This window comes from Nomascus leucogenys, chromosome 7b (genome assembly GCF_006542625.1).
Source record: "Nomascus leucogenys isolate Asia chromosome 7b, Asia_NLE_v1, whole genome shotgun sequence".
NCBI lineage: Eukaryota > Metazoa > Chordata > Mammalia > Primates > Hylobatidae > Nomascus > Nomascus leucogenys.
The window spans coordinates 15124780-15150812 of record NC_044387.1 but is presented as its reverse complement, the minus strand read 5'-3'; the positions used below and the strand labels follow the sequence as shown (position 1 = coordinate 15150812).

At 46.6% G+C, this 26033-nt stretch overlaps 1 protein-coding gene across 1 annotated transcript; it reads left to right on the top strand.

The window, feature by feature from the left end:
- The first annotated feature begins 806 nt into the window (after nt 1-806).
- On the top strand, nt 807-25563 carry ISX (intestine specific homeobox). Its single transcript, XM_030815198.1, has 5 exons — nt 807-1134; nt 1424-1990; nt 18071-18222; nt 19926-20042; nt 20999-25563. The coding sequence occupies exons 2-5, from the start codon at nt 1762-1764 to the stop codon at nt 21236-21238; spliced, it is 738 nt and encodes a 245-aa protein (XP_030671058.1). The 5' UTR covers nt 807-1134; nt 1424-1761; the 3' UTR covers nt 21239-25563.
- Nucleotides 25564-26033: the final 470 nt, after the last annotated feature.

The window sequence follows — 26033 nt, the reverse complement described above, 5'->3', positions numbered from 1 at the left end:
GGGTTTACTTGTTACTGCAGCAGAGCCTATTCCCCCCCTAACTAAAACAGACAGCCTGACACTTCCAAGGTGCACAGCTCCTAAAATGGGGCATCTTTACCTGTTCCCTCTCTCAGGGTGAGTCCCTCCCTCTCCTGACTCACTCTTCTCAGGGAGTGGAGACCAACTTTCCCTACCCCCCACCTCCCACCCTGCCCTCTATGAGAAGATTTGGATTCTAACATCCAAATTCACATTCACAGTCTCTGCCAGGGTATCCATCCCTCTTGTGCAAATTGGCTCCTTGTGGCCAGCATGGCATCATGGAGCTCTCCAGGGGAGTGCTGTGATCAGGCCCTGCCATCACATTTTCTGCACCACCTTGGTCTGGACCTCAGTTTCCCCACATCAGAAAGCCCTGGAATGCTTTTCCTGATCTGATATTTGCAAGCCTTGGAAAGAACATCTGAGAGCAAATGAATGCCTGAGGCTGACAGCCAGCAGACTGCACCTCAGCCCAGCCTCCCCCACACATGACCACAGGCTCTCCTGGCTGAGTAAACATGTTTTATTGGGCCTAGGTACACTTCCTGGCCATTCTGCTCCCACCTTCCCTTCCCCTGCTCTGGCCAGTTCCCCAGCACAGCCCCTCCCTGGGGCCTCCAATACCTGTCCTTCAGATCCCCACTGCCTCCTGCCACTTTTCTACCCTGACACCTGCATCCCCAGCCTTAAGGGGCGTGGAGAGTTTTTCTCTTATCAGCCTGTTTTACTGCCCCCTCCTCCTTGGTTACACAGTAATTTGGAGCAAAATTCCTGGCAAGGACAGATCAACAACTGTCAGCTCCCAGTCAGAGAGAAAGGGCCTCTTCAGTTCTGTCTCAGGAGACTGGGAGAAACAGCAGAAAGGACCCCACAAGGAAGGGAGAGGTACCCTGGGTCAGGCACCTGTGGAGAGAGGGCTTCGCATGTGAAGTGACATCAGGGAAAATAGGACAGAAAAAAAGCCAGGGCCAGCCCAGAGGCACCTGAGAAGAATCAGACTCACAGTTCAGCCCAGCCGTGGCACAGAGAAGAGACAGGCCTGGCAGCACCAAGGGACCCCCTTTCCTCAGCCTCCACGTGCAGGACAGCAGGAGCACTGATGCGCTGAAGGTACGTTCTCGAGTCTGGAAGCAGCAGAACTGAAGGAAGTAAAGATGGGTGTCTGGGAAGACCCCTCAAGCTGCAGTAAAGCCCAGGACTGAATTGGCCACCTGAGGCCAAGGGTGGCACTCCAACCTCCTCCTAGAGGCTGGCTAGAGCCACAGGAAAGGGCCAGAAGCCAGAGAAAGGGCAAAGGTGGACCCCTGCCTCGAAACCTCCTCTGGAGACTGACCTCCTCTTTCCTGTGCCTTATTGTTTCTCCCTCTTCTCTTTGTTCGCCACTGCACGGTGACCTCAGGGATCCTGGCCTAAGCTGATGATTGTGCAGGCAACTGCATCAGAGAAGACCCTTCTCTGGAAGATTGAACCCAAATTCAGCCATGATAACTCCTTTGACATCAAACTGGTAAGGGCTGTGAACCGTGGGCACAGGATACCACTCCTCCCAGCTCTTCTGCTGTGACCTGCCCATGGAAGTCCCTGTGGACACGAAATCCTGCTTGGATCATCTAACTGGAGGCTCTCTGTTCGTCACCTCCACGCGCCCTCTTGACCCCAGGAGGTTCAGGGGAGAAAGTACGCCACTCTCCACTGGCACCCTCCTTGGCCTACACAGAGTCGCCCCTGAGCCCCTCAATGTGTGCTGAGGTGGGCCCTGCTCTCTGCAGGGATATGGAGAGAAATAGCTTGGGGTGCTGTGAGGCCCCGAAGAAGCTGGGCCTGTCCTTCTCCATCGAGGCAATCCTAAAGAGGCCTGCCAGGAGGAGTGATATGGACAGACTAGAAGGGCCAGGTGGAGAGGGCCCCAGAGAAGCTGCGGCCTCAGGCTCTGGGCTAGAAAAGCCTCCAAAGGACCAGCCCCAGGGTAAGTGTCTTCTGATCATTTCTTTCTGTTTCCTGGTCTCCAAGACCCAGCTGGGGTCAGGCAGAGAAAAAGCTTCTCCATCCATATTAACTGGATAGAGGACTCAAAAATTCAGAGCAAGACCTGGCTCTGGGCTGGTTTCCTGATATACCTTTCAATCTAACCCAAAACTGTGGTTTTTCAGCTGCAGACACCAAGGCTCAGTTAGTTGCAGAATGCAGGGACCTGGGGCTTGTTATTGTAACCAGGCCCCGGCTAAGAATGCTAGCTACCATTTACCCAGCATTGACGATGTCATAGGCATTCTCTTTTAATTTCAGTAGAAAAGCACGATTATCGTAACTGGATGGATAAGAAAACTCATCTGTGAAAAAGAAGAGGAGGATAATGTCCCCAAATTACATAGCTGGTAAACAGAAGCCCCACTATAAGGACCTGGCTCTGACTCCCCCATATCCCTGCTGGGCCCAGCACAACCTCCTCTTCATAAGCCAAGTTCAGTCTGCACAACTTCCAGGGGCTGAAGCTTTGGCTTCGGAAAAGTCTGTCCACCCTGATCACCTTCCCCAAGCCAATGGCCACCCCAAGGCATGTCCCCAGATAACAGTGACCAGGTAGATCGAGAGCCAGCTTGAAGAAGGGAGGAAAGCCGCATTGGGGCATTGAGGTGGACACACATACCTGCTAAGAGTCAGGAACCCAGGATGTGAGTCTTAGCTCTGCCCTGGCCTGCCGTGTGACCTCAGGAAAGTCCCTGTCCACTGCAGCCTCAGGTTTATTCTCGGCAAAACACCTGGGTGAAGGAATAAGAAATGGTGAAGCTGGCGATGTCTCAAGGGCCTTGTCAGTCTGACTGTCACCGAGCCTGGAATATCTCACATGAGGTTCTCAGTTCTCTCCCCTTTTCACCCCTTTTAATCCAAGAAAATGCTGGAAAGGAAGCTCAGGGAGCCCTTAATGTCATTACCTGCCATAAATAGAACTCCACATCCCCACCGACCAGGCAAGTCTCCCATGAAGGGAGCTGATGAGGGGTCGCACTCAGCTGCAGGCATGAGGAAGACCAGGAGGGCTGTGTGTCTGCAGGCAGGAAGGAGCCTGGTGTGTTTCCCTGTAGCTGAGTTTTCCAAAGGGAAAGGGTCTCTAGCTTAATTTTTGGAAGTTCATTAATATCTTCCAGTCCATTAAAGATTCACAGGAATGTTCCCATTGGGGTCCTGAGTCTCTCCTGCTGCAGTTGTATAAATCTATGATCGAGAGGTCTCACTCTTCCTACCAGAGCAGCTTCCCTTCCCCTAGCCTGATGACGGCAGGCTTCAGAAAGGAAACCACTCTTTCTAGGCCTCCACGGAAGATTCTGGCATGTTCCGTGTCAGCTATCCATCTGGTCCCAGAACAGACCCCAGTAAGTGCTGACCAGACTAGCAGTGGTGACATCGGGTGGTGGTATATTCCTTCTACAGCACTTTTGTGGCCATTTTCCCATCTCATTGTCACACTTGGGAGCCCAGCTTACAGATGATGAAACCAAGAAGAGAAGATAAATCCCCCACAAAAACTATGTGAGTAATGAGCACTAGAATTGAACCCTGGTGGTCTAGACCATCTACTCTAGATTATTCCTGAACATAGTTTAAATCCATCTGTCTCCCACTATGCTGGAATGCAGCATTTCTGAAAGCTTGGAGAGGGTCCCACTGGCGTCTCTCAAGATGATCTTGGTGGGTACATAGATAAAGATGATCTAGCTCAATAGTCCTGTAATTACCTTTACACTAACCTTGTATTTATGATGAAAGACACTGTTATCCGTGTATGATCATGATATAAGGTCTTATTTTAAAATACATTTATTATTTGAGTCAAACACAAAAGTCTATTTGGGAAAATGCTAAACAAATAATACAGATGGGATATGAACTTGCCAGAAACTATATAAAAGAAACCTGCAGAAATTGCAAATGAGCTGGAGTCTGTGAAACACACTGGGTGAAGAGGGCAGGGATTCAGGAAACCTGCCCTCTAAGCCCAGATCTGGCCCCAATGCACGGGAGGACTTCAAGCCAGTCACTTCCCTCTCTGGCCTCAATCTCCCCACCTGTAACATGAAAGAGCAGGGCTAGAATATTCGTAAGGTCTCTCCCAGCTCTGACATGCCATGACCAATTTAACAACAAATTAGTTGCTGAAAAACCTTGGAGGATTCCCTTGTGGTGATTTTCCACCGTAGAATCTTTCTCCCTGTGGAAAGGATGGTCATGATCCCAGGCAGGGCAGGAGCAGAGAGACTGGAAGGCCTCTCCCTACCCTCACAGGAGCCCTCATGCCCAGCCCTGTGCTTGTTGCTGCTGGCTGATGCTTCTCTACTTCCCTGTTTTATGTCCCTCCTTTTGTGCAGGACCCCTCAGCAGAGAGCAACAGTACCAGAAATAGCAACACCCTCTCCTGTCCCAAGAATAATGATAGAGGAATAAGTTCCTCTTTGTCTCCACTTAACATTGAAAAGGCTTCCTAGACTGGCTCACAGACAGCCCTTGCCATCTCACCTAGGGAGCTTATTAAAATGCAGCCTGTTAGGCCCAGCACCAAGACTCTGACTCTAAGTCAAAAGGCCCAGGAATCTGCATTCTAACAAGCTCTCCCAAATGATTCTGATGTTGGTGGCCCAAGGAAGTGGTCCCCTGAGGAAGCTGAGACTCAAAAAGGTGAAGTGGTTTGTTCCAAGCTACAGAGCCAGTACATGCAAGAGATGGGGCCAGGCTAGTTATCTGGGCTCCAAGGTTAGTGTAGTGCTCTACTGTCCTCATTTCTCATGGCAGGGACCAAGGTCCCCCCTGACACCTTCCCATTCCTGCAGGGACCTTCATGATCTATAGATTGGACCCTCCCAGGTCTTAAAAGTCAATGGGAAAATCCAAGAGGACCTCTCTATCTGAAAAGATTCTACACCCAGCCTCCTGCTCTCTCCTCCAAGGAGAGGGAAGCCCTCCAAAACCCAGGACCCTCCAAAGTTAAGGGAGACCCAGTCTGAAAGCTCAGACCCTGGGAAGAGAGAGAGAGAGAGAGAGACCATCTTTGCACCTCTACCACTGACAATCCTCTGTGGGGAAATCATAGGCCCCAGGGGAAAGGTGATAGAAAATTGACAAGGAAGAGAGACCACCCAAGTGGGTAAACCAGTATGGACTGCCTGGCCTGTGGGGAACCCAGGTATATCTTCCCTTGCCTGTTCACCAGCTATTCATTCAGTCAGTGGCTAATCACTGAGTGCTTACTCTGGGCCAGGCTAGGGGCTGGGGAGGTGAAGGTGAATAAAACAAGATGCAGTGACTACTCACCTGGAGGGGGATGGAAGTCCCTGGCAGTACCACCTTGGGGCAGTGCTGCCTTCTGCCCATCTTGTCTGGTGGAGCTGGCCAGGGGCACGGTAGAATTCTTGGCATTTGAGAAGCATCCTGTAGCAAGGGACAGCAACGTTTTTCTGCAAAGGAACAGATGGTAATTTTAAGCTTTGATGGTCAGATGGTCTCTGTCACAATTACGCAACTCTTCCATCACAGCTGAAACTTATCTGTAGACAATGTGTAAATAAATGGGTAGGCTTATGTTCCAATAAAACTTTATATACAAAAACAGGGGTCGGGCCAGATTTGGCCCTCATGCTGCAGCTCGTCAAGGACATGACCCTGACACATTAGTGTGGCACTCAAAGTCCTTCCCAGACTGGCCCTGTTCGTCCCAGGCTCACCTCCCATCACACCCTCCCCAGCCCTGTCCACCTTCGAGGTGCAGGCAGCTCCTCTCCAAATTCCAAACCTTTCTTGCCCTTTAAATGCTTTGGCGTCTTTGCCATTTAGAAGCCACTGCTCCTCCTGCCACCTCTTCCTCTTCTTTCCCCTCTTCCTCCCTGTATTAATTTTCTATGGCTGTTGTAACAAATTACCACAACCTGAGTGGCTTAAAACACAGAAATGTATTATCCTACCATTCAGAAAGCCAGAAGTCTGAAATCCAGGTATTGGCAGAGACAGCTCCTTCTGGAGGCTCCAAGGGAAAATCTGATCCATGCCTCTCTCACGGTTTCTGGTGGTTCCAGAAACCCTTATCCTTCTTTGACTTGTAGACGCATCACTCCACTTTGCCTCCATCTTCTCACAGCCTTGCCGTGTGTGTGTGTGTGTAATGTCCCTTTCTCTTATAAGGACACCTGTCATTGGATTTAGGGCCCACCCTAAATCTGCAATGATCTTATGCCCAGAGCCTTAATTATATCTACAAAGACTCTATTTGGAGCAAAATTCCCGGCAAGGAGAGATCAACAACTGTCAGCTCCCACTCGGAGAAAAATGGCCTCTTCAGTGCTGTCTCGGGAGACGGAGAAGCAGCAGAAAGGACCCCACAAGGAAGGGAGAGGTACCCTGAGTCAGGCACCTGTGGAGAGAGGGTGCTTTTCCTTCCCGGTCCTTCACCTCTTTCTCCTCTCCTCCTCCCTCTCTTCTCCCTCCTTTCCCTAGCCCTCCTCCTCCCTCTCTTCTCCCTCCTTTCCCTAGCCCTCCTCCTCCCCTGAACTACCTGAAATCAAAGACAGCTGCTCTGCTATGGGAACTGGGAGAGGCAGCCCTGGTTTGAGGCTGTGACTAAGGCCTGTGTGTATCTCATCACCTGGTGATTAACAGCTCTGGCTCTTACCCAGGTAGACCCAGGAGCTCCCATCAGAGCAGACAAGAACAGGGCAAAAGGATGTGGAGTTAAAAATGGGCACTTCCCCAAGAGAAGTGTGCTTTAGTCTTTCTCCAATGGACTCCACCTCTCAGTTCCTGGCATCAGAGCTATGGGGACCTTCCTACAGGGATACCGGGAGACTGGTTCTAGAATTGAGAACCTGGCTCAGTCTCAGGCCCTGTGGGAGCACAAGAAAGTACAAGTCATGGCCCCTACCTGCAAAAAAGAGCACTGTATTAGTGTGGGGTCCCCCAGAAAAGCAGATCCTAAGGAAAGGATCTGAGCCAAGTAGTTGATATGGGACATGCAAGGAAGTAGTGAAATAACACAAGGAAGGGGAGGCAATGAATAAATGGTGTGTTATTAAACCAGTGGCCCCTATGGGTAACTGAAGCTCAAATCCTTTGGGAAATGGAGCAAACATACTCCCCAGAATTATCCAAGGATTTGATCCCTAAAGACAAACCCTGGCAGCAAGAAGTAGATATGGAGCACGGAAAGGTCTGGGTGATACAAGCCAGCCATTGACAACATCAACTATAATCATAGGGCCCAGAATGTCAGAGCTAGGAGAAATCCAAATGGGCAGAGGAGGAGGCTTAAAACGTTGGCTATAATTTAAGTTTGATTTATTCATTGTATTATTTATCCAGACAGGCAACAAACAGCCACTGAATATCTACTGAGTGCCAGGCCTACCTATTGTACAACAAATCATCCCAAAACTTAGTAGCTTAAGATAATAAATATTTATTATCTCACTCAGTTTTGTGGATCAGGAATTTGGGAGTAACTTAACTGGGTGGTTCTGGCCCAGGGTCCCTCATAAGATTGCAGTGAAGATGTTATTTGGGGTTGCAGTCATCTGGAGGCTGGACTGGAATAAAAGATTCATGTCCATAGTGGTTTACTCACATGGCTGGTGAGTTGGTAACAACCACTGGTGGGAGGACCCAGTTCTTCCCTATATAGGGCCCTCCACATGCAGCTTGAGTGTCCTTACAAAATGGCAGATAGCCTTTCTTAAAGTAAACAATCCTAGAGGGACAGCCAAATGGAAGCAGCTTCCTTTTAGGACTTAGCCTGAGAAATCGCATCACATCACTTTTACTGCATTTCATTCATTAGAAATGAGTCACCAGGTTGGGCCCGCTTAAGGAGAATTTGAAAGGAGGAGTGTCCACGAAGTTGCAAACCCATCTGACAGCCACTATGGTACTGAGTTGGGCGCTGGAGATGGTGTAGAGCAGTGGTACCCAAACTTTTTGGCCGGTTTTGTGGAAGATGATTTTTCCATAGATGGTGGGTGAGGAAATGGTTTCAGGATGATTCCAGCACATAACATTTATTGTGTACTTTATTTCTATTATTATTCATACTCACCATAATGTAGAATCAATGGGATCCCTGCGTTTCTTTTTCCTAGGAGAATCTAATGCTGCCACTGATCTGACAGCAGGTGAGACAAATAACCATCAAGTAATCACAAATGAAAGTACAATTACAATTGTGGCAAGTGCTGGGGAGATGGTGACATGGTACTCCAAGGGACTATTCCATGGGAGTTTGGTCTGTCAGGCAGGTCAGAAAATGCTTCACAGAGAAGTTATGGTTGGTCTGTAATCTGAAGACTGAGTAGGGTGGAAGGGAGGGCATTCCACACAGACGGAGCCCCAAGGGCAAGGGCCTATTAATAGATGATGTCCAAGGATACAATTTGAGGTCTAGGAGCCAGAAAGGAGCCAACCCACGCTGGCCTTGCAGGCTATGGTAGAGATTTTTATTTTTGCTTTGTATTCCTAGGGGAATGAAGAACCATTTTCAAATTTTCCACAGGAAAATGTACAGTAATCAGTATTAATGAGAGCTATTTGGTTCCAATTGACAAAAATTATCTTAGACTAGCTAAAATGGAGAGGGACATGTATTGCCTTGGAGAAAATTAAGAAATCACTTCCCAGACTAAGCCACGTGAAGGGCAGAATGATAAGCAACCTTCAGCTGTGATGGGATCCAGAGCCAATTACGTCATCAAGTCTCTGCAGCTGTTTCTCTCTGCATGTAGGCTCACCTCTTTCTTGCTGCTAATTGGCGTTCTCCTAATAGCTTCCAATAGCTCCAAGAGTTACATCAGCCTCCAGTGACATCCTCAAGCTCTCTAAAATCCCATGTTCAAAAGCCCCAGGGGAGGGACACCCATTGGCAGAGCTTGAGTGAGATGTCCACCTCCAAACCAGTCAACTGAGACCAGAGAGTGTGGCTGGAGCAGCTGTGTGTGCTTGGGCCTTGTCTGGAGTCTTCATCTTGCTGTTCCCCTTCTTCTACTTGACTGTTCCGTGCTGGGATGACGGTTCCTTATTTCAGGACCCTTAGAACTCTTCGTACATCATTTTAGTCTCCATATATGGAACCCTCAAGTTTCTTTATCAATGGTGTGTTGCTAAAGCGGTTTCCTCCCCACTCCTTGTAAGGAGGCAGTTGTTAATAATTTGTTGGCCAGAAATGTCTCTTCCTCCTGTTTGCAAAGCCCTGTGGCTTTGTATATCTCTAATCCGGGCATTCTGCACTTTTGCCACCTTGGTCGGCCTTCCGTAAGTATTTAAGCAAAGAGAACAATTAAATTCCTCCTCAGTTCTTGGCAAGAAGGATAACTAAACATGGATTTCCCCATTGAATAGGAACAAGTTCTAGGACACTTCCTGTGTCACACCTTGAAACATCCCCTGACTGCACAGCTTGTGTTGTCTGATTATTCCCCTGCATCAACACAGTATAGATTGGAGAGGAAGTGGAGAGGGTCTGAAGCATAAACACACACATGCACAGACACACGTGCATGCATGCATGCACACAACTTCCCAGCAAGGAAGGGAGTTAGAACTGTTGAAATATTATAGCACACGAAATCAACCCATTGCTACCCTGTCCCAATAATCTGTGCCCATGCTTCATGTTTAATCTCACCAGACCTAAGCACATTGTCATTAGTCACGTTGTCATAACACAAATATGATATACAAACCTAATAAAGTGCTTTAGAACACAGAATAGGCAATAATGAACTCTGCATAACACCATCAGAGACAGCCCTTCAGAGAAGTAGTGGCTTTTGAGATGGAGTCAGGCAGAGAAGGGGACAGGACATGCCAGGAAAAGGAAAGCCTGTGAAGCACCCAAGAGGTATAAAAAGGAGTAATCCTTTGAGAAACAACAAAATTGAGTGGCTGGAGTCTAAAATTCATGGAGCATAGTCACAAGAGATGAAAGAGGTAAGGTAGATGGAAGGTCAAGTGTGTCAAGCCAAGAACTTTGGCCTTTGTATATGTACATCAGCATTTTTTAAGCCTTAGATTTTAAAATGTTTTGGGAACTTCAGGCTTTCATTGAGATGCATGACCAGAGCTGCCTTGGATGAAGGGAAGATGGAGTGGGCCACACACACACTTCAATAAAGGAGCTCTACTGCTGTTTGTTTTGTAGGGTTTCCTTATGATTTCCTTTAAACAAAGGGTACAGTTGCTTTAAAATAAAAAAAGGAAGAAACAAAAAATTTTTAAGATACATAAGTAAAAAGTATGGGTGAGTGTGGGTGTGTGTGGGTTTGTGGTGGGGGGAGTACCTATGCTAAAATTCATACTTATAAAATATTATGAAAGTGAGACCACAGGTGTGGAAGATGCAAGCTTCACACTGCCTAGAGAGCGCTAAGCCAGTCACCCCTGGGAGTGGCACTCCCTTTCTGGTGAGTTTCTCAAGGGTCTCCTCCTAATTGTTGCAGTGATTTCTTTATTCTCATCTCTTTCCAACTTGCTGTTTTATTTTGTTATTTATTTACACAAGAAGTTCCTGTGTATTACAGAAAAATAGAAAATACAGATAAAAAGGTAAAAGAAATGTAACTATAATTCTACCATCTCACCATCCAATAATAATCACTACAGATATTTTGATTGATTGACTCATAGAGACTCACAGAAAAAATTTTTCATACAAATATGGAAGCTAGTTTGTTGTAAGCTGAAATTTCAGTCTTAAATTTAAAAAAAAACCTATTGTGTTTCAACTAGGAGATTCACAACAGACCTTGGAAAGAAATATTTGATTGATTTGAGCTTTGATGGATGAGTAGGAGTTTGCTAGGCAAAGGAGGAGGACAAGGCATTCCAGACTCAGGGAGCACAGAACAAGGACCTGGAAAATGAAAGTGCATAGCTGATTTGGGGAATCTGGAAATGGTCAGGTGGGACTAAAATTATGGAAATGACAATAGAGGGAAAGCAGATGATGCTAGAATGATGGAATGGCAAAGGCCTTGAACGCCATGTTAAGAAGCCTTCCTTGTTCCCTGTGGGCACAGGGAGCCAAAGAAAGTCTGTGGCCTGACTAGCGAAATGAGGCCAGCACAGGTCAGCCATGGGGAGACTCCTGCCCCGCACCCCACCTTCGTGTGTCAGGAGGTGTCCCCAGCCTACAGGAGGGCTGCAAAGGGGGCCCTGGGTGTCCTCCATGGTGAACCCACTGTTTTCAGAAGACAAGGATGAGGCCCATTTCCAGAGACTGCCCAGCGGCAAAGTCCCCTGGGCCTTTACCTGCACAACCAGGACCAATTAGCAGACCCCAGAGAAGAAGCAATCAGGGGAGGGCATTGAGCGAGGAGAAACATCAGTTTATAATTAGGTGGCCTAATCACCTGTGTAAATTGTGTATTTCGTATGATCAATGTGCTAAACGGCTCAGGTTTAATTAAGTTCTGCTGATTCATTCTCTTTGAAGACCTATTAAATTGTGAGTCGCAGCTTGCACCATTAACAACGGGTAGACGAGCAACTTGAAAAGGGTGGCAGTTCCCTGCTGCCTCCATCCCCCTCCACTGTTGTCCCCAAGTGCCCACTCCCCAGGTGTGCTGGGCTGTGACCACCTGCTTCTCGGTTTCTCTGCCCAGAACCTGGTAGGGAGATGCTGCGCTGGATGGGAACCCAAGGGTTTTCTCACTCCTGATCCAGTTCTCCTTCCAGGATGATCCATGCTGCCTCAGAAGTGTCCCCTCTTAGCAGGTACCCAGAACACCCTGGTTTCTCCTGGTGATTGAGAATTCTATCCTATGCATGGGCCAGGGCCATCAATGAGCTTGTATTTTCCAGCCTCTTGTCTAATAAGGAGTTTCCGAAATTCTACATGCTGAACTGCATTCTACCTTCTTCTCTGTTCCATATTATGCTGTTCTGCCTTCTCCCACCTTGTTCCCTTATTTGTAACTCTCTGTGGTCTGTAACCCAAGCATCAGCCTTCCTGGCACCCTCACAGCCTCCCCTTTTCCTGTAGGAAAGTTGAAGTGCTGACCTTCATCATTCCTGAGCTGCCCCCTTGGACACTGCTCTTTACGCTCCCACCCTGCTTTGTGGGCCATGGTTAGGGGGACTCTGCTCTGACTCATCGCCCAGAACTCCTGGGCACCATCCCTTCCCCTGGTTATCCTCCTTCTCCCCAGGCACCAGCAGAGATGTGAATGTGGGGCAGTCCTCTCTTCCTCTCGCCTTCCCTATACTTGCGGTTTCCCCAAAGCCATCAAAGCTGACACTATACTTGAAGGTATACCTGTCAGATACTTTCTTTCTTTCCTGCTGGCTCCATCCCCCTACACTGTTGTCCTCACGTGCCCACTCCCCAGGTAGGCTGAGCTGTGACCACCTGCTTCTTGGCTTCTCTGCCCAGAACCTGGTAGGGAGATGCTGGGCTGGGTGGGAACCCAAGTGTTTTCTCACTCCTGATCTGGTTCTCCTTCCAGGTGGGAGATTTCAGTGATCTTTCCTAATTGTTTCAGTGATTTCTTTATTCTCATCTCTTTCCACCCTGCTGTTTTATTTGGTTGTTTATTTACACAAGAAATTCCTGTATATTACAGAAAAATAGAAAATACAGATAAAAAGGTAAAAGAAATGTAACTGTAATCCTACCATGTGGCAATTAGAGGAACTTGCAATGCAGGGAGAAACTTAAAGTTAGAACCAGAATATGACTTTTTCAAAAATCCAGTGGGAGACCCTCTAAGGTAGCATTGTCCAAAAGAACTTCCTGTGATGATAACAATGTCCTATATCTGCACTGTCCCATATCGTAGCCACTAGCCACATGTGGCTATCGAGCAATGGAGAGTATGACTAAGAAACTGAATTTTTTACTCTATTTAATTTAAATAGTCACATGTAGCTAGGGGCTACCATATTGGACAATGCAGTTCGAAGGAGTTAAACCCTTCACAAGGCACAGCCTCAGATCCTAACCTCATTTCCGTGACTCCAGGTTGAAGTCTATCTGTCTCTCCCAAAACTGCTTTTGGCCTTCTGGTTGGGTCTTTCCAGTCATAATTCCTCACCAGTGTGAATTTTAGGCACCCCTCATTCCAAGAGAGGCCACTAAAACTGTGAGACACAGGCCCAACATCATCATCATCATCATCATCATCATCACCTCTCAAGGACAAACATTTATCCTGAGGATGTGTAGTTCAAAGCTAATGAGAAAACATATTTTTCTCACCAGAATATGACTTGGCAGGCAGCCACTCCCCCATGAAGTCAGCAGTCAGGTTGTTTTGCAGAGAAGAGTTTAGATCCTTTCCTTCTTCACCCCACTTCTAAATTACCTTCTTCCAGTACTCTTGGGAACAGGAAAAAGCCATCATGTCTTAAAAGCTGCTCCTTTGGTTACACAAATGGAAGCTTTGAAATATTTATTTTATTATAGATTCTATTCTTGGTCATAAATCCTTGTTCACCTGAGTTTCCTTCTGGGGTAAATGGAGGAGCTGGCTTATTTTCATTATGACCTGTCTTCTGTTTCTACTCCTCTGTTCTCCATATTATTTCATTTCCTGTATTCTGGTTCCACACCCCACATTCTCTCCCACAGTTCTATAGTCCCAGGAAGACCTCAACTCCCTGCTGTCCTTGACACCTCAGTTTTCCAGGTCAACCTGGAATCTTCCCTTTTGTAATTTTTTTTTTTTGCAGCTTCCTACAGAACTGCACTATATCATTTACTATCATCTAATATGCTGACTGACTGAATGAATGAAGGAGTAAATCCTATACTGTCAAGCATGGCTTGTTCATTTCGTACTCCTGCAGACTGACCCTCAGTGCCTATTAGGTGCTGGTTACAGAGACGACATTCACTGAGCTCTTGGAATGAATTAACACCTGCCATTTCTGTCTACATCAATTCTGACTGACATCAGCTATTTCCCTTAAACACAACACCAGCTCTAAACATAGAATAAATATCTTTAAAAAAAAAAAAAAACCACGAAGTTAAAAACGCAGTGTGGACTAGCGGAGGGAAGGGCGGGTAGAGAAGGAGAGGCAGAGATGAGGCTCGCCTACAGAGGTGGGTCACAGGCCAATAACTTACTCTAGTGGGGAGTAATGTTCAAAGCCTCACTGCCTGCGACTCCCAAGAAGCTTCCAAAAATCCACAATAGTGAGCGAAAGTACTTTGAAAGGATAAAAATGGATTAACAACAAAAATGAGGGGTGGTAGAAAGGAGTGAGAGCAAAAGCAAACTTGAGATCCCATTTCTACAACTGAGGCAACCGGGCCTGGTGGCTTCCCAGAGAGAAATGTCACTGGCCCTGTCCCTTTCACCAAGTAAATGGGTCCTGCAGGCAAGCCTGGGGCGAGGGCTTTTGAGCTATTCGTCCTCCATCCCAGAGACAGAGGATTATAAATGTCAGGGTGGATTTTGCCTTAGTGACCTGATCATTCAATGCCTTTCTCCCCCTCCATTCTACTGATGGGGAGACTGAGGCCCAGATCATGAATCCAGAATGTGGCACAAGTTGCAGAGTGGAACCAGGAACAGAGCTTGGATTTTCCGATGTCCAGCTCACTGGGTTTTCTACTATCCAATGACAGCAGGTCGATCATAAGCACCAAGAAAGAAAACAAATTAGTTGATTTCTTCAGGTGTTAAACCCTCAGAAGTGAAATCTATTTTTCACTGAGTGTCTACTCCAATTCTTAGTGTGTGATGGCTTTACCTCTCTTATTTGGGGTAAAAAGAAAGTGGGCTGACTGGGAGTCAGGAGACCTCAGCTGGAGCTCAGACTTCCACCCCTCCTTTGGAGCAGCTTCAGCTCATGTCAGTCATCCTTTCTGATGTGTGACATCTGACACTGTACAAGGTTTCAGACGAATCCTGTGGAAGTCTTTTCTGTCCAACAGGATTGAGAGCAGAGCCTGAATTCTACTTTTATCCGTTTAAGGCATATATTTGTTAAGCTCTCTCGGGGAGCCAGTTCCTCAGCTGGTCTCAGATACAGTCAGTTACAGTCCCTACTCAGATACAGTCCCCGCCCTCCAGGGGCTCACAGCCTAGAGACGAATGACAGCAGACACATGAGGCTCCCTTCCCTGGGAGGCTTAGAGTTCTCTGAGCATGAGTGTAAGTGACCCTGGGACAAGAAGTACCTCGGTTCTTAATTATTTCCCGAGAGCAGTTTTTCTTACAAGGAATGTGGAAAAAATCAGGAGAGGCAAGGTGTTAGCTAGAATGGTAGGAATTCCACTGGGCCCCAAAAGTGAAGGTGATCTGGGGAGAGGGTTTGTGCCTTTTCTACAATCCCTACAATCATATCACAGGGACAATCTGTGGTCCAACTAAGACAAGGATTTTAATTCTGTCCTCAGAAGTCCATGGTCAAGTAAACAAAACCACTGCCACCAGGTTTGGTCCTTCCTCCAATGTCCTCTGTTACCTGGCTCCAACCAGGAGCTACAGGCAATGCTGGTTGAGTCTCCCATTCTGCCAATGGGGCAATCTTCCTTACTCTCCATTGTGTGGCCAGGTTCAATGACCACTTTTCTGTCCCTATCATAATTGGTCTCTCTGCAGCATGGACCCAGCTGACTGTGCCTTCTTTCAGTCCTCACTTTCCTCCTCCTTCAGAGGCCTCCCCTTCTCGGTCTCTTTGTTGCCTTCCTCACTGCTGAACCTCTACATGGTGGAGGCACCGCAGACTTGCTCCTGGGCCCTCTCCTCTTCCCCACCTACACTTTCTGCCTATGTGATACCCATTCCCATGACTACAAAGGCCAAATAGATGCTGACAATTCCCTAATTTGAACCTCAGTCCTCAGTTCCCCTTTGAGCTCCAAACTTATCAATGCATCTTCCTATTCCATAGCTTCCTTTAGCTAGCCAATAGGCATCACACATTTAACATGTCCAAAATGAACACCTGATTTCCCCATAATACAAACACACGAACACACACACACACACACACACACACATATCTTTTGCTCAAGCCGAAACCAAATTGTTGTCCCTGGTTTATCTCAGCCAAAAGATAATCCATCAATCTCACCTGACAGCCTCTCTCCAAAATATATCCCATAATTAGCTCTATACCTCCCTGCAAACAACTTCAGCAACATGACAAGAGAGATGGTAGTTGATGGAGCTCATCCTACTTCTCACATCCACCACCACTGTACCACTAGAGGGGTTTGATTCTCTTTCCTAGTTGTATAAAAAAAAATTCCAGGGATGGATTCCAATAGTTCCAGTTCAGGTTCCCACACTTGAACCAATCCAGTTCCCACTACAACTACCTGGTTGTTGTATGTGAAGAATAGTTTTCAAAAGGAGGGCAGGGCAGTTCCCAGGAAAGAGGCACTTCTGGACAGATAAATCCCAACAGGTGTCCACCTCCCTCTGTTAGCACAGTGACCACCACTTATTCTAGGTCATGTGCAAGCTATCTGTACCTCTTATCTCACCATATGATGAGTGCTTCCAATCAAGGATCAAGCCTTCAGCTTTTCTGCAACTCACTGCCTAGCGTTGTGCCTGGCACAAAGAGGTACGTACTTAACAAAAAGGTAGATGAATGAATGACAAAGGTAGCAAGTGAAATGAAGATATTGCCAGTAAGAAAGATTACCCAGGGCTAGAAAGATTAGGAAATAATTTTTGGAGATTATAAGAATGAATGCAGATGCTGAAGAATCAGCAGATGTTAGAATTGCAGACAAGAGAGAAGAGGTGATCCCAGACAGAGGGGATTGCCTTAGAAAAAACAAAGTGATAAGCACACACGTGTTGTGTTATGGATATGGTAAGCAGCCCAACTTGAATGAGAAAGGTGTGTGGGTCAACAAAGTATTGGAGGCAGGGCTGGCTTCATGGGTGTGTGTATGGCCAATGCAGATGTTCAGGACCCTGTGCTTAGAAGGAGGCTCTGAGAATGGGACTGAATGCATATTGTCGCCATCTTGAAATCTTAATAATTGCATGTTTGAATCTCTGATTAGTGGAATGCAGTGAAACAGTGATGCATGAACCAGAGGCGATCAATGCCTACTCATAACCTCCCAGCTGTCCTAGGATGGTCTTGGTCAACGGTTTCCCTGCTCCTACCCAGCAACTGCTGCTCCCTCTATCTTGGTGGGGAAGGGGACTGGGCAGGGCTTCACAAAGGGTTGAGGTCAAACACTGAGTTGCAGAGTGGAACCAAGTTTCTTCATGGGGTATCCATGACTCTAAGTCTTAGAGTGGGTCCCCAGGTACCTGCGAGGCCTAATCTCACCCTGTGAGTATCCTTGTGCTCTCTGAGGGATGCATGACATGAAATAGCAAATAAAAACCCACTATGACAGTTTAAGAGACTATGGAAAAAATAAAAAGCTATTTTTCTGCTTTTTGAGCAATAGGCCCCACATTCTCATCTTGCACTGTGCCCCACAAATGATGTAGCCAGCCCTGACTAGAACGGAGGCTGGACAGGTGGGTTGGAGACAGGCTGTCAACAGCTTTGACTGCTATCGAGCTCAGCCTTTACTTTGTAGACCAACACTGACACATTTTTTCTATGAAGAACCAGGTGGTAATTACTTTAGTCTTTGCAGGCCACACAGTCTCTGTTGCAATGATTCAACTCTGCTGTTATAGTGCAAAAACTGTCAGAGACAATATGTAAACCAAAGGAGAAGCTGTGTTCTAATAAAACTTTATTTAAAGACAGACAGTGGGCCAGATTTGGCCTGGTGGCCATAGTTTGCCATTTCCTGCTGTAGACAAAAGGAAGTCATTGAAGGCAAAGTAGCAGCAGAAAGGCACAATCAGAGAAGATTTTCTAGAAGGTTAACTTGGCCTCACTGTCCATGGTGGGTGAGGGTCGGTCTAGAGGCGGAGGATTTCAGGAAAGAGAATACTGTGAAGCTCCAAGCTTGAGGAGCCGGGGCCAAGGCTCAGGAGCAGCAGTGGGGTGGAAGGGTAGGACAAGGCAACACAAAAACCCCACCTAGGTGCTGACACCAAGGCCACTGACCCAACTTGGACCCTCTCCCATGCAGAAGGAAGGAAGAGCAAGCGGAGGGTTCGTACCACCTTCACCACCGAGCAGCTGCATGAGCTGGAGAAGATCTTCCACTTTACCCACTACCCAGATGTTCACATCCGCAGCCAGCTGGCAGCCAGGATCAACCTCCCAGAAGCTCGGGTGCAGGTACAGCCATCCCTGCCTCAGCCCACAGCCTCCATGCCCTTGGGACCATGTGTGAGACACAATATATCCTGGGCCTTTCGGGGTTGCCTCATCTAAAAGTTTATGTTGGCTTTATCCTGTGAGTACAGTCATTTTGGCCAAATATTATTTTCCATGAAATGAGGTCACTATAGCTCCAAAATGGTTTCTCTCCATTGGGAATGGAAAGGGAGTGAAGTGGCATCAGTGATCACCATGGAGCTCTGCTCCATACTCTTCCTCCCCACTTGGAAACAGTTCCCAAACATCGTTCACCATGCAGCCTCATTCACAAAATAGGTCTTGGCCATCTAGATCAGGGGTCAACAACCTTTCTGCAAAGAGCCAGATGGTAATGACGTTAGACTTTGCAGGGTATATTGTCAGTGTCATGAGCAACTGTTCAACCAGGCCAAGGTAGCACAAAAGCAGCCTCAGAAAATATGTAAACAAACTTTATGAACATGAAATTTGAATGTTGTGTAATTTGCCTGTGTCATAAAATATTACCCTTCTTTTTTTCTAGCCATTTAAAAATGTGAAAACGATTCTTAGTTCATGAGCCATTCAAAAACCGGTGGAAGGCCAGATTTAGCCTGTAGGCTGCAGTTTGTCAACCCCTGATCTAGAACACATGGGGATCCCTTTGGAGGCAGTGTAGGGAAGTGGAAAAGGTCTTGAATTCATGGTCTTTGTCGGAGACCTGGTTTAAGCACCAACAGGCTAATCTCTCATCTGTGATCTCTTCACCCCAGTTTATTGCTTCATGCAGGATTAGAAATACAGTAGCCCATTGTCACTCACCAGAGGTATTTCCTGCCCTCTTCACATGCACCCAGCTTTGCAAGTGCCACTCTAGCACATGACGTTCCACCAGATCTGACTGTGGCACCATTAGCATTCTCTCTAAAATAGTTTTCTAAGTTGCTCTCCTTTTTTGCTTTGCACAAATGTGATGGACTTATTCTAATTCAAAATCAGGCCAACATTCCATTCTTTATTCTATCCTTTCCTTCTGGCTGAGGACCACTCCTGTCTAAGACTTCTCTCCTTTTTCTGCCCATCCAGAATCAGGCACTAGCTAAATGGGAAGCCCCTGTATCAGCCACGAAGCCCAGAATTCAACACCTGCCTATGCAGAATTACCAAGGATAAATGGCCACAAGTCAGGGACCATCAGCACCTGCTCCGGAACACAGGGAGCTGCCAATATTCAGCCTGCCAAGAGGCCCCAGGGGTTGAAAAGGGGTGGCCCACACATGACTTCCATTTGGTCTGTACAGTAGTTTAAAACTCAGAAGCTTTCACATATAAATCAATATTCCACTTTGGAGATTGCATGAACCTGCAACACCGGACTCACATTTCCATGTGGTGACTGTTGACAGGAGCTGAGAAGCTGCCCCATTTTGGCTCTATTCACCACAGACCCCGCCACTCCCAACTGTGCAGCACCAGCTGCTTCACTCATGCATGGCCCCCTGGCCCTATAGGCATTGAAGGTGGAAACCCTGGTTCCCTCTCAGAAAGCTGACCTCCAGATCCAAAGACATCCTGGATGCCACAGAGCTTTACAGACTATAAAGTGCAGTCCCTTGGAAGGTGTAGTTATTATGAATTTGGGGGAAGTGGTATTAGATGGAGGAAAACTCTTGCTTATCCCCATCCTTTCTCTCTAATTAAAGATCTGGTTCCAGAATCAGCGAGCCAAGCGGCGGAAGCAGGAGAAGATTGGCAGCCTGTGGGCTCCACAGCAGCTGAGTGAAGCCAGTGTGGCTCTACCCACAAATCTGGATGTGGCTGTAAGTGGCTGAGGCCTCAAGGTAGGGTGGAGGGAGCCATTGTCTGGGAATATCCCAGTCAGACCCAGATATGAAGAAGCACCTTGGGGGCTCTGTCTACAGGAAAAAGTGCAAGGAAAATTCTTTTAGCAACACCATGGGGCAAGGAGAAATCTGGAAGACTGTGGGGCCTGGGACAAGTGGCTGCCTCTCTGTCCTCATGTCCTGCTCCCTTAGTGAACATCATGGTGCCTGTCCTTCCTGTGCAAAACTTCTCAGTTTACAAAACAGGATCAGAGAGGGAATTGTAGTACACAGACATTGGACACACGGGCTCTGGAATCAGAGTGCCTGAGTTCGAATCCCAGCTCTGAATTGCCTGAGGTGTGGCTTGGAAGAGTCACCTTATCCCTCTGAGAATGTAATAAAGTTTTTTGATGAGGATGAAATAACTGAGACGTAGAGGATGCTTAGCACCTAGGAAGTGCTCCCTAAGTATTTAGGGAACCATTCATGGAGACAGCACATATTTTTGAATGGGCACCAGGTGCTAAACACTGGGGATAGAGCAGTAAACAAAATAGACAATACTTCCCTGCCCTAGAGTTAAAGGTTTTTACATGCCCACAGCGATGCCATGAGACGGGATTTTTCATTTATTCATTCTTTGCAAATGCAGAAGCTGGGCTCTGAGAGGCAAAGTGACTTTTCCATGTCAAACAATTGTAAGTGCCAGGACTCAAGCCAGCATTTAAATCCCCAGACCATGCACTTCTCCCCACCTACAGTAACCAACCATCCAGGTTTGCATGGGTCCACACAGGACTTTCAGAACTAAACCCAGAAGGTCCTGAGCAAACCAGAACAAGTGGATCACATTACCCACCCTTAGCTGCCCAAGCCATGGAGGGAAAGGCTGAGAAGCTGCAGAGACAGCTTAGGACTCACTTCTCTCTCCTGACCTCTCCCTGTGACAGGGGCCCATGTGGACAACCACTGCTCTGCACAGACTGGCTCCTCCCACGAGCTGTTGTCCATCGGCTCAAGATCAGCTGGCCTCTGCCTGGTTCCCTGCCTGGATCACCCTCCTCCCAGCACACCCATGGGAAACACAGCCTGTCCCAGGTCCTCCCATCCATCAAACTTGCATCCCTGTGCTATGTGTCCTTCCATCTCCACACCCCAAATGGGGCAGCATCTGTGCTACTTCAACATAAAGATTGGACATGCTCTCCCCAAATGAGCCACTTTCCTCTCCAGGGGAAGGCAGGTAGCAGACGTGCCTGGGCCTCTGGGGAAATCGATCTCACAATCCAAAAATGGCCCACTGCCCAGGAAGCTACCCTGAACATGCCAGTTAGAAGGCTGCACCAGACTCAAAAGCAAAGTAAACAATAAAGGACAGCTTTCTTCTCTCCCGGCTAAAGCTGCTCTCCTGGTTCAGAAGACAGGCTGGATGAGATCTCAGGCCAAGCTCTGAAATAGGGAGGTAATCCTCCAGCACCTGTGTTTCCTCTAACTTGCTGTGTGACCTCCAGCCGCTCACTCACCCTCTCTGGACCTCATCTGTAAGAGGAGCCAGCTGGATAAGATGATTTCTGAAGACCCTTCCTTCCATGGGGGGCACTGAGGCACAGAGGAGGCCAAGGAGAGGTTGTTTGTTCCTGCATGCATTCATCCATGACACATGAGTACCTACCTCCATAAACAGAATGGGATGTAGAGATAATTCAGTTTCTGTCCACGTTTGTCAAAAGGTGGTGCTGGCCCACCTCTGAAAGTAGAACACTCGCTCAACAACCTTGCTGTTGGCCCAAGTCTAACACATTCTTGATGACTGTAAGCATCTCAGAGTGAGAGAAAAATGTAGAAAGTTTTTTAAATTCTGAACAGGATTTAGTGTCTTTAGTTATCTTGCTGGATGGGGAAGGTATGTTGTCATTTCTGGCACAAATGAAAAGTAGGACGGAAAGCTCTTTTCATCCAGTTTATCTTTCCAGGATATATGAAAAGGGACCAGCTGGAAGACCAGCCTCACTCTGTCCTCGAAAGCCTGAGCTTTCATTCAACTCCCTATTTCCATGCAAAGACCCTGGGCAAACCACATGTTCTGTCTGAGCCTCAGTTTTCCTATCCGTAAAATGAAGGTAGCCAGGCCTGCCTCAAAGAGCATTCAGGAGGCTCTGAGAGGATATGAGAGTACTTTGCGAAGTGAAGGCGAGGCCCATTGTGGAGTGATATTGTTATTCCAAGATTCCACTGCAAAAGTGGCTGCTTTGGATCCCAGCCCAGGATGAGTAGTTCCTGCTCTCAGGGAGGTCATCCGCTGAGCATCCCTTCTGCACAGGTGTCTCTGATTCTTGTCCTTGCAGGTGGAGGACAGGGCCTGCTCCCCTAAGCTGGAAGCCTGGAATGACCTCTTGCACAAGCCTAAATTCCAGGAATCGTCCCCAAATCCCAGATCCTCTGCAATCTACCTGCACCCCTGACCCAGCCAGGAGTTGGACCGGGAGATGGGAAGCCTAGGTCTTAGTCCTACACTCCTTCTAATTTGCTGTGTAACCTTACCATTAATCTCTCTGGGCCTCGGTTTTCTCATCTGTATTGGAGGTAGCAGTGCTAGCTCTGCCTTCAGGCATGCAATATGCCAGAACTACAGACAACAGCCCACAGAATGCAAAAGTGCTTTGCCATCTTAAAAGTGCCAGATCACTCAGAGCCTATGAACGTGGATATCAACACCAGGTCTCTAGCACCGCTGGATGAAAGGAGAAGGCTAGAGGCTGAGGGAGGAAAGAGCAGTTAACAAACAAAGGCAGTAGCTCATCACTTGGGTAGCAGGTACCCGTTTTAGGACCCTAAACTCAAATGTGCAAAATAAAATTTCTATCATTTTGCTATAACTGGATTTACTTTCTATGTTGTTTGCAGGAAATGTATTCTGGTAACTTCTAGGTTACTGATGCCTCAGGCACTTCAGGTTTAAAGGCAGTCACTTGAAATCGTTGCCCTCTGTTCCCCTTCTTCCGACGGGGGTCTTTGCTAGGCTGAGGGGGAGGGTTGGAGAAGTGTTTATGCAAATGCCACCTCCAGCCTCCCAGAGGGGACGTTTGCTTCCCAGCTTTCTCAGTCTCCTACTAGTGTCTTATCTAGCCTGGCCTTGGGCATGACCCCTCTGCCCTAGAGATGTATCACCCCATTCAACTCCCCGTTGGGGGGTTCACTCCACATCCTCCACTGTAGCCTCTCACCATAGTTGTGAATCCTCGCTGGCTTCCTCTCTCTCTCATGAGCAAGAGGAAAAGCTGACAACTCTCCCACACACTTCTAGGGCCGTGGGAGCCCTGGGCCAGGCAGCAGGTCTCACTCATTCTAGACCTCACACAGCCATTTCTCATGCCCTGGTGGTAGGAAGGCCATGGATGAGACTTGCAGATCTCCAAACTTGTAAGAGGGATGGAAAAGATGCAGGTCCCCTCTGCTCTGGGGTCCCACTCCCCTTTCTCAGCAACATACTCTTCTTCCCCAGGCTCCTCTTGAAACAGGATTTTCCCAACCATAGAGATTCAGATGACCAGATGTCTCAGCTTCACTACTGAGGTAAACATTGATTTTCTGAGGCCATTTCTTTCCCCCTAGGAATTTTCTCCCCAATAATTATTTTTATTCCCTTTACCTTATGTTTGTGGAATAAAGGAATCACTTTAGAACTCTTGCCAGCTGTGTGACCTTGGGCAAGTGGCATGTGCCCTCTCTGTACCTGTTCCCTGGATAACAACAATTTCTTGCCTCTTAGAGTTTCTGTGACAATTAAATGAGTTAATACATTTTGGCACATGGTGGGCACTCAAGCCATATTAAGAAAAACTCATTTTCCCAGATACACCTTCTACCTCTTTCTACTTCTGAGCTTGAGCATCCATTCTGATCTCAAGCTGTATTCCAGGAGTTCTTAAACCAGTCTCCAGGAAGTCGAGGAGCTCCCAAGAGACTATGCAAAATTGTGTGTATCTGTGCGTTTATTTTTTCTAGGGAAAGGGTTCATTGCTTTCATCAGCTTTTCAAAGAGCTCTGGGGCTTAAAATAATAATAATAAACAATCCCTGTCAGACATATCTGAGTCAGATCTTGACAGCTTCATATTCTAGCTATGAGGACTATAGACTTGAAAGAAGATCAAGGATAACTATTTTAGAAAGGTAAAACAAAAAAATATTGCTATGGTTTGAATGTGCCCCCCAAAAGTGTGTGTCAGAAACCTAATCACTGCTGTAACAGTGTTAAGAGATAGAACTTTTAAGAGGTGATTAGGCCATTAGTCTCTGTCCTTATGAATGGATTAATGTTGTTATTACCAGAATGTGTTCCTTATAAAAGGATAAGTTCAGAATCTCTCTCTCTCCACCTCCCAACCCCCAGCACCTTCTCTCCCCTTCTCTCCTCCACTTCTCCACCTTTTTCCTTCCACCATGGTATGACACACCTTGACAGCAAGAGGGCCCTCACCAGATGCCAGTCCCTTGTTCTTGGACTTCCCAGCCTCCAGAACCATGAGCCAATAAATTTCTGTTCATATATTAATTACCCAAGCTGTGGTATGCTGTAATAGCAGCACAAAATGAACTAAGGAAGATAGAAAATGAACAAATGCCCAAGTTTTATTTAGCTCATTAATTAATGAGAGAACTGCTAAGATGTCATAACCAGCTCAAAGGTGAACATGCACACATATTAAAGGAACAGACAAGCATACAGGCAATCAGGAATGCTGAAATGAATTACAAATAAAGAAAAACAAGAGTCAATAGCCATAGGGAAATAACCAATTTCATCTCCACCAAACATGACTTATTTGCATTTCTAGTGACAAGAATCACTTGCATTTCTAACCATTTTCTACTCATTTAAGTTGAAAAATAGCTCAAAGATAATAAAGATGCAGATATTCTGAAAGAATGTGCTAGACAAAATACCCTGTAATCTTTATGGGCCCTTTTCAAAATCTTTCAAAAATTTGTACCCGCATAAAGTTACTTTGTCTATCTGAATCTCACTTTCCTCATCCATTAAATGGGGATGACAAGACCTGCCTCAGAAGATTGCTGTGAAGGTTATATTAGATGATGTGCATATAGTTTTGTGCTTATAAAACACTTCATGTGTGTAGGAAATCTTTATTGCTTTTCAAGCTCCTCTAGAACTCAAGTTTAAAAGCCCATATCTGTAAAGTGTTCTGAACTACAGTAACATTTCTTTAATATCCATTGACCTTTTATAGTTCAATTTCTTAAAAGGCTAACCTGGAGGCCAAGGTGGGTGGATCGTGATGTCAGGAGATCGGGACCATCCTGGCTAACATGGTGAAACCCCGTCGCTACTAAAAATGCAAAAAATTAGCCAGGCGTGGTGGCGGGTGCCTGTAGTCTCAGCTACTAGGGAGGCTGAGGCAGGAGAACGGCATGAACCCAGAAGGCGGAGCTTGCAGTGAGCCAAGATCATGCCACTGCACTCCAGCCTGGGCGACAGAGCAAGACTCCATCTGGAAAAAAAAAGGCTAACCAAGCAATAGAAAATGGGCAAAAAGCAAAAATAAGAGATTCACAGGAAAAACATACAAATGGATACTAAACATATGAAAATATTATCAACCTCACTCATAATTTAAAATGTAAGTAAGTTAGTAATGAAATATATTTTTAACCCTTCAGATTGGCAAATATTTAAAATGTTGGTGAGGAATTGATGAAACACGCACTCTCATATATAAGAAAGTGTGAATTAGTAAATCATTTTTGAAGACAGCTTGGCATCAACTATTACTATTCTAAATGCAAATCTCTTGACCTGGTAATTGTATTTGCAAGAATTTATCCAATAAATACACATGTATATAAATACTGTATATAAGAATGTTCACCAAGGCTTTATAATAGCAAAAACTAGAAACCATCTAAATAGGACACTGGTTGAGTCTATTGTAATATATTCATCTGGCTGTTAAGAATAAGAGAT

Bases quoted from the DNA above. Each gene is read 5' to 3' on its own strand.
- ISX (XM_030815198.1), top strand. From the start codon at position 1,762: ATGTGTGCTGAGGTGGGCCCTGCTCTCTGCAGGGATATGGAGAGAAAT. The intron at 18,223-19,925 runs GTACAGCCATCC...CTCTAATTAAAG, and splicing joins TCCCAGAAGCTCGGGTGCAG to ATCTGGTTCCAGAATCAGCG. The intron at 20,043-20,998 runs GTAAGTGGCTGA...TCCCTGTGACAG, and splicing joins CCACAAATCTGGATGTGGCT to GGGCCCATGTGGACAACCAC.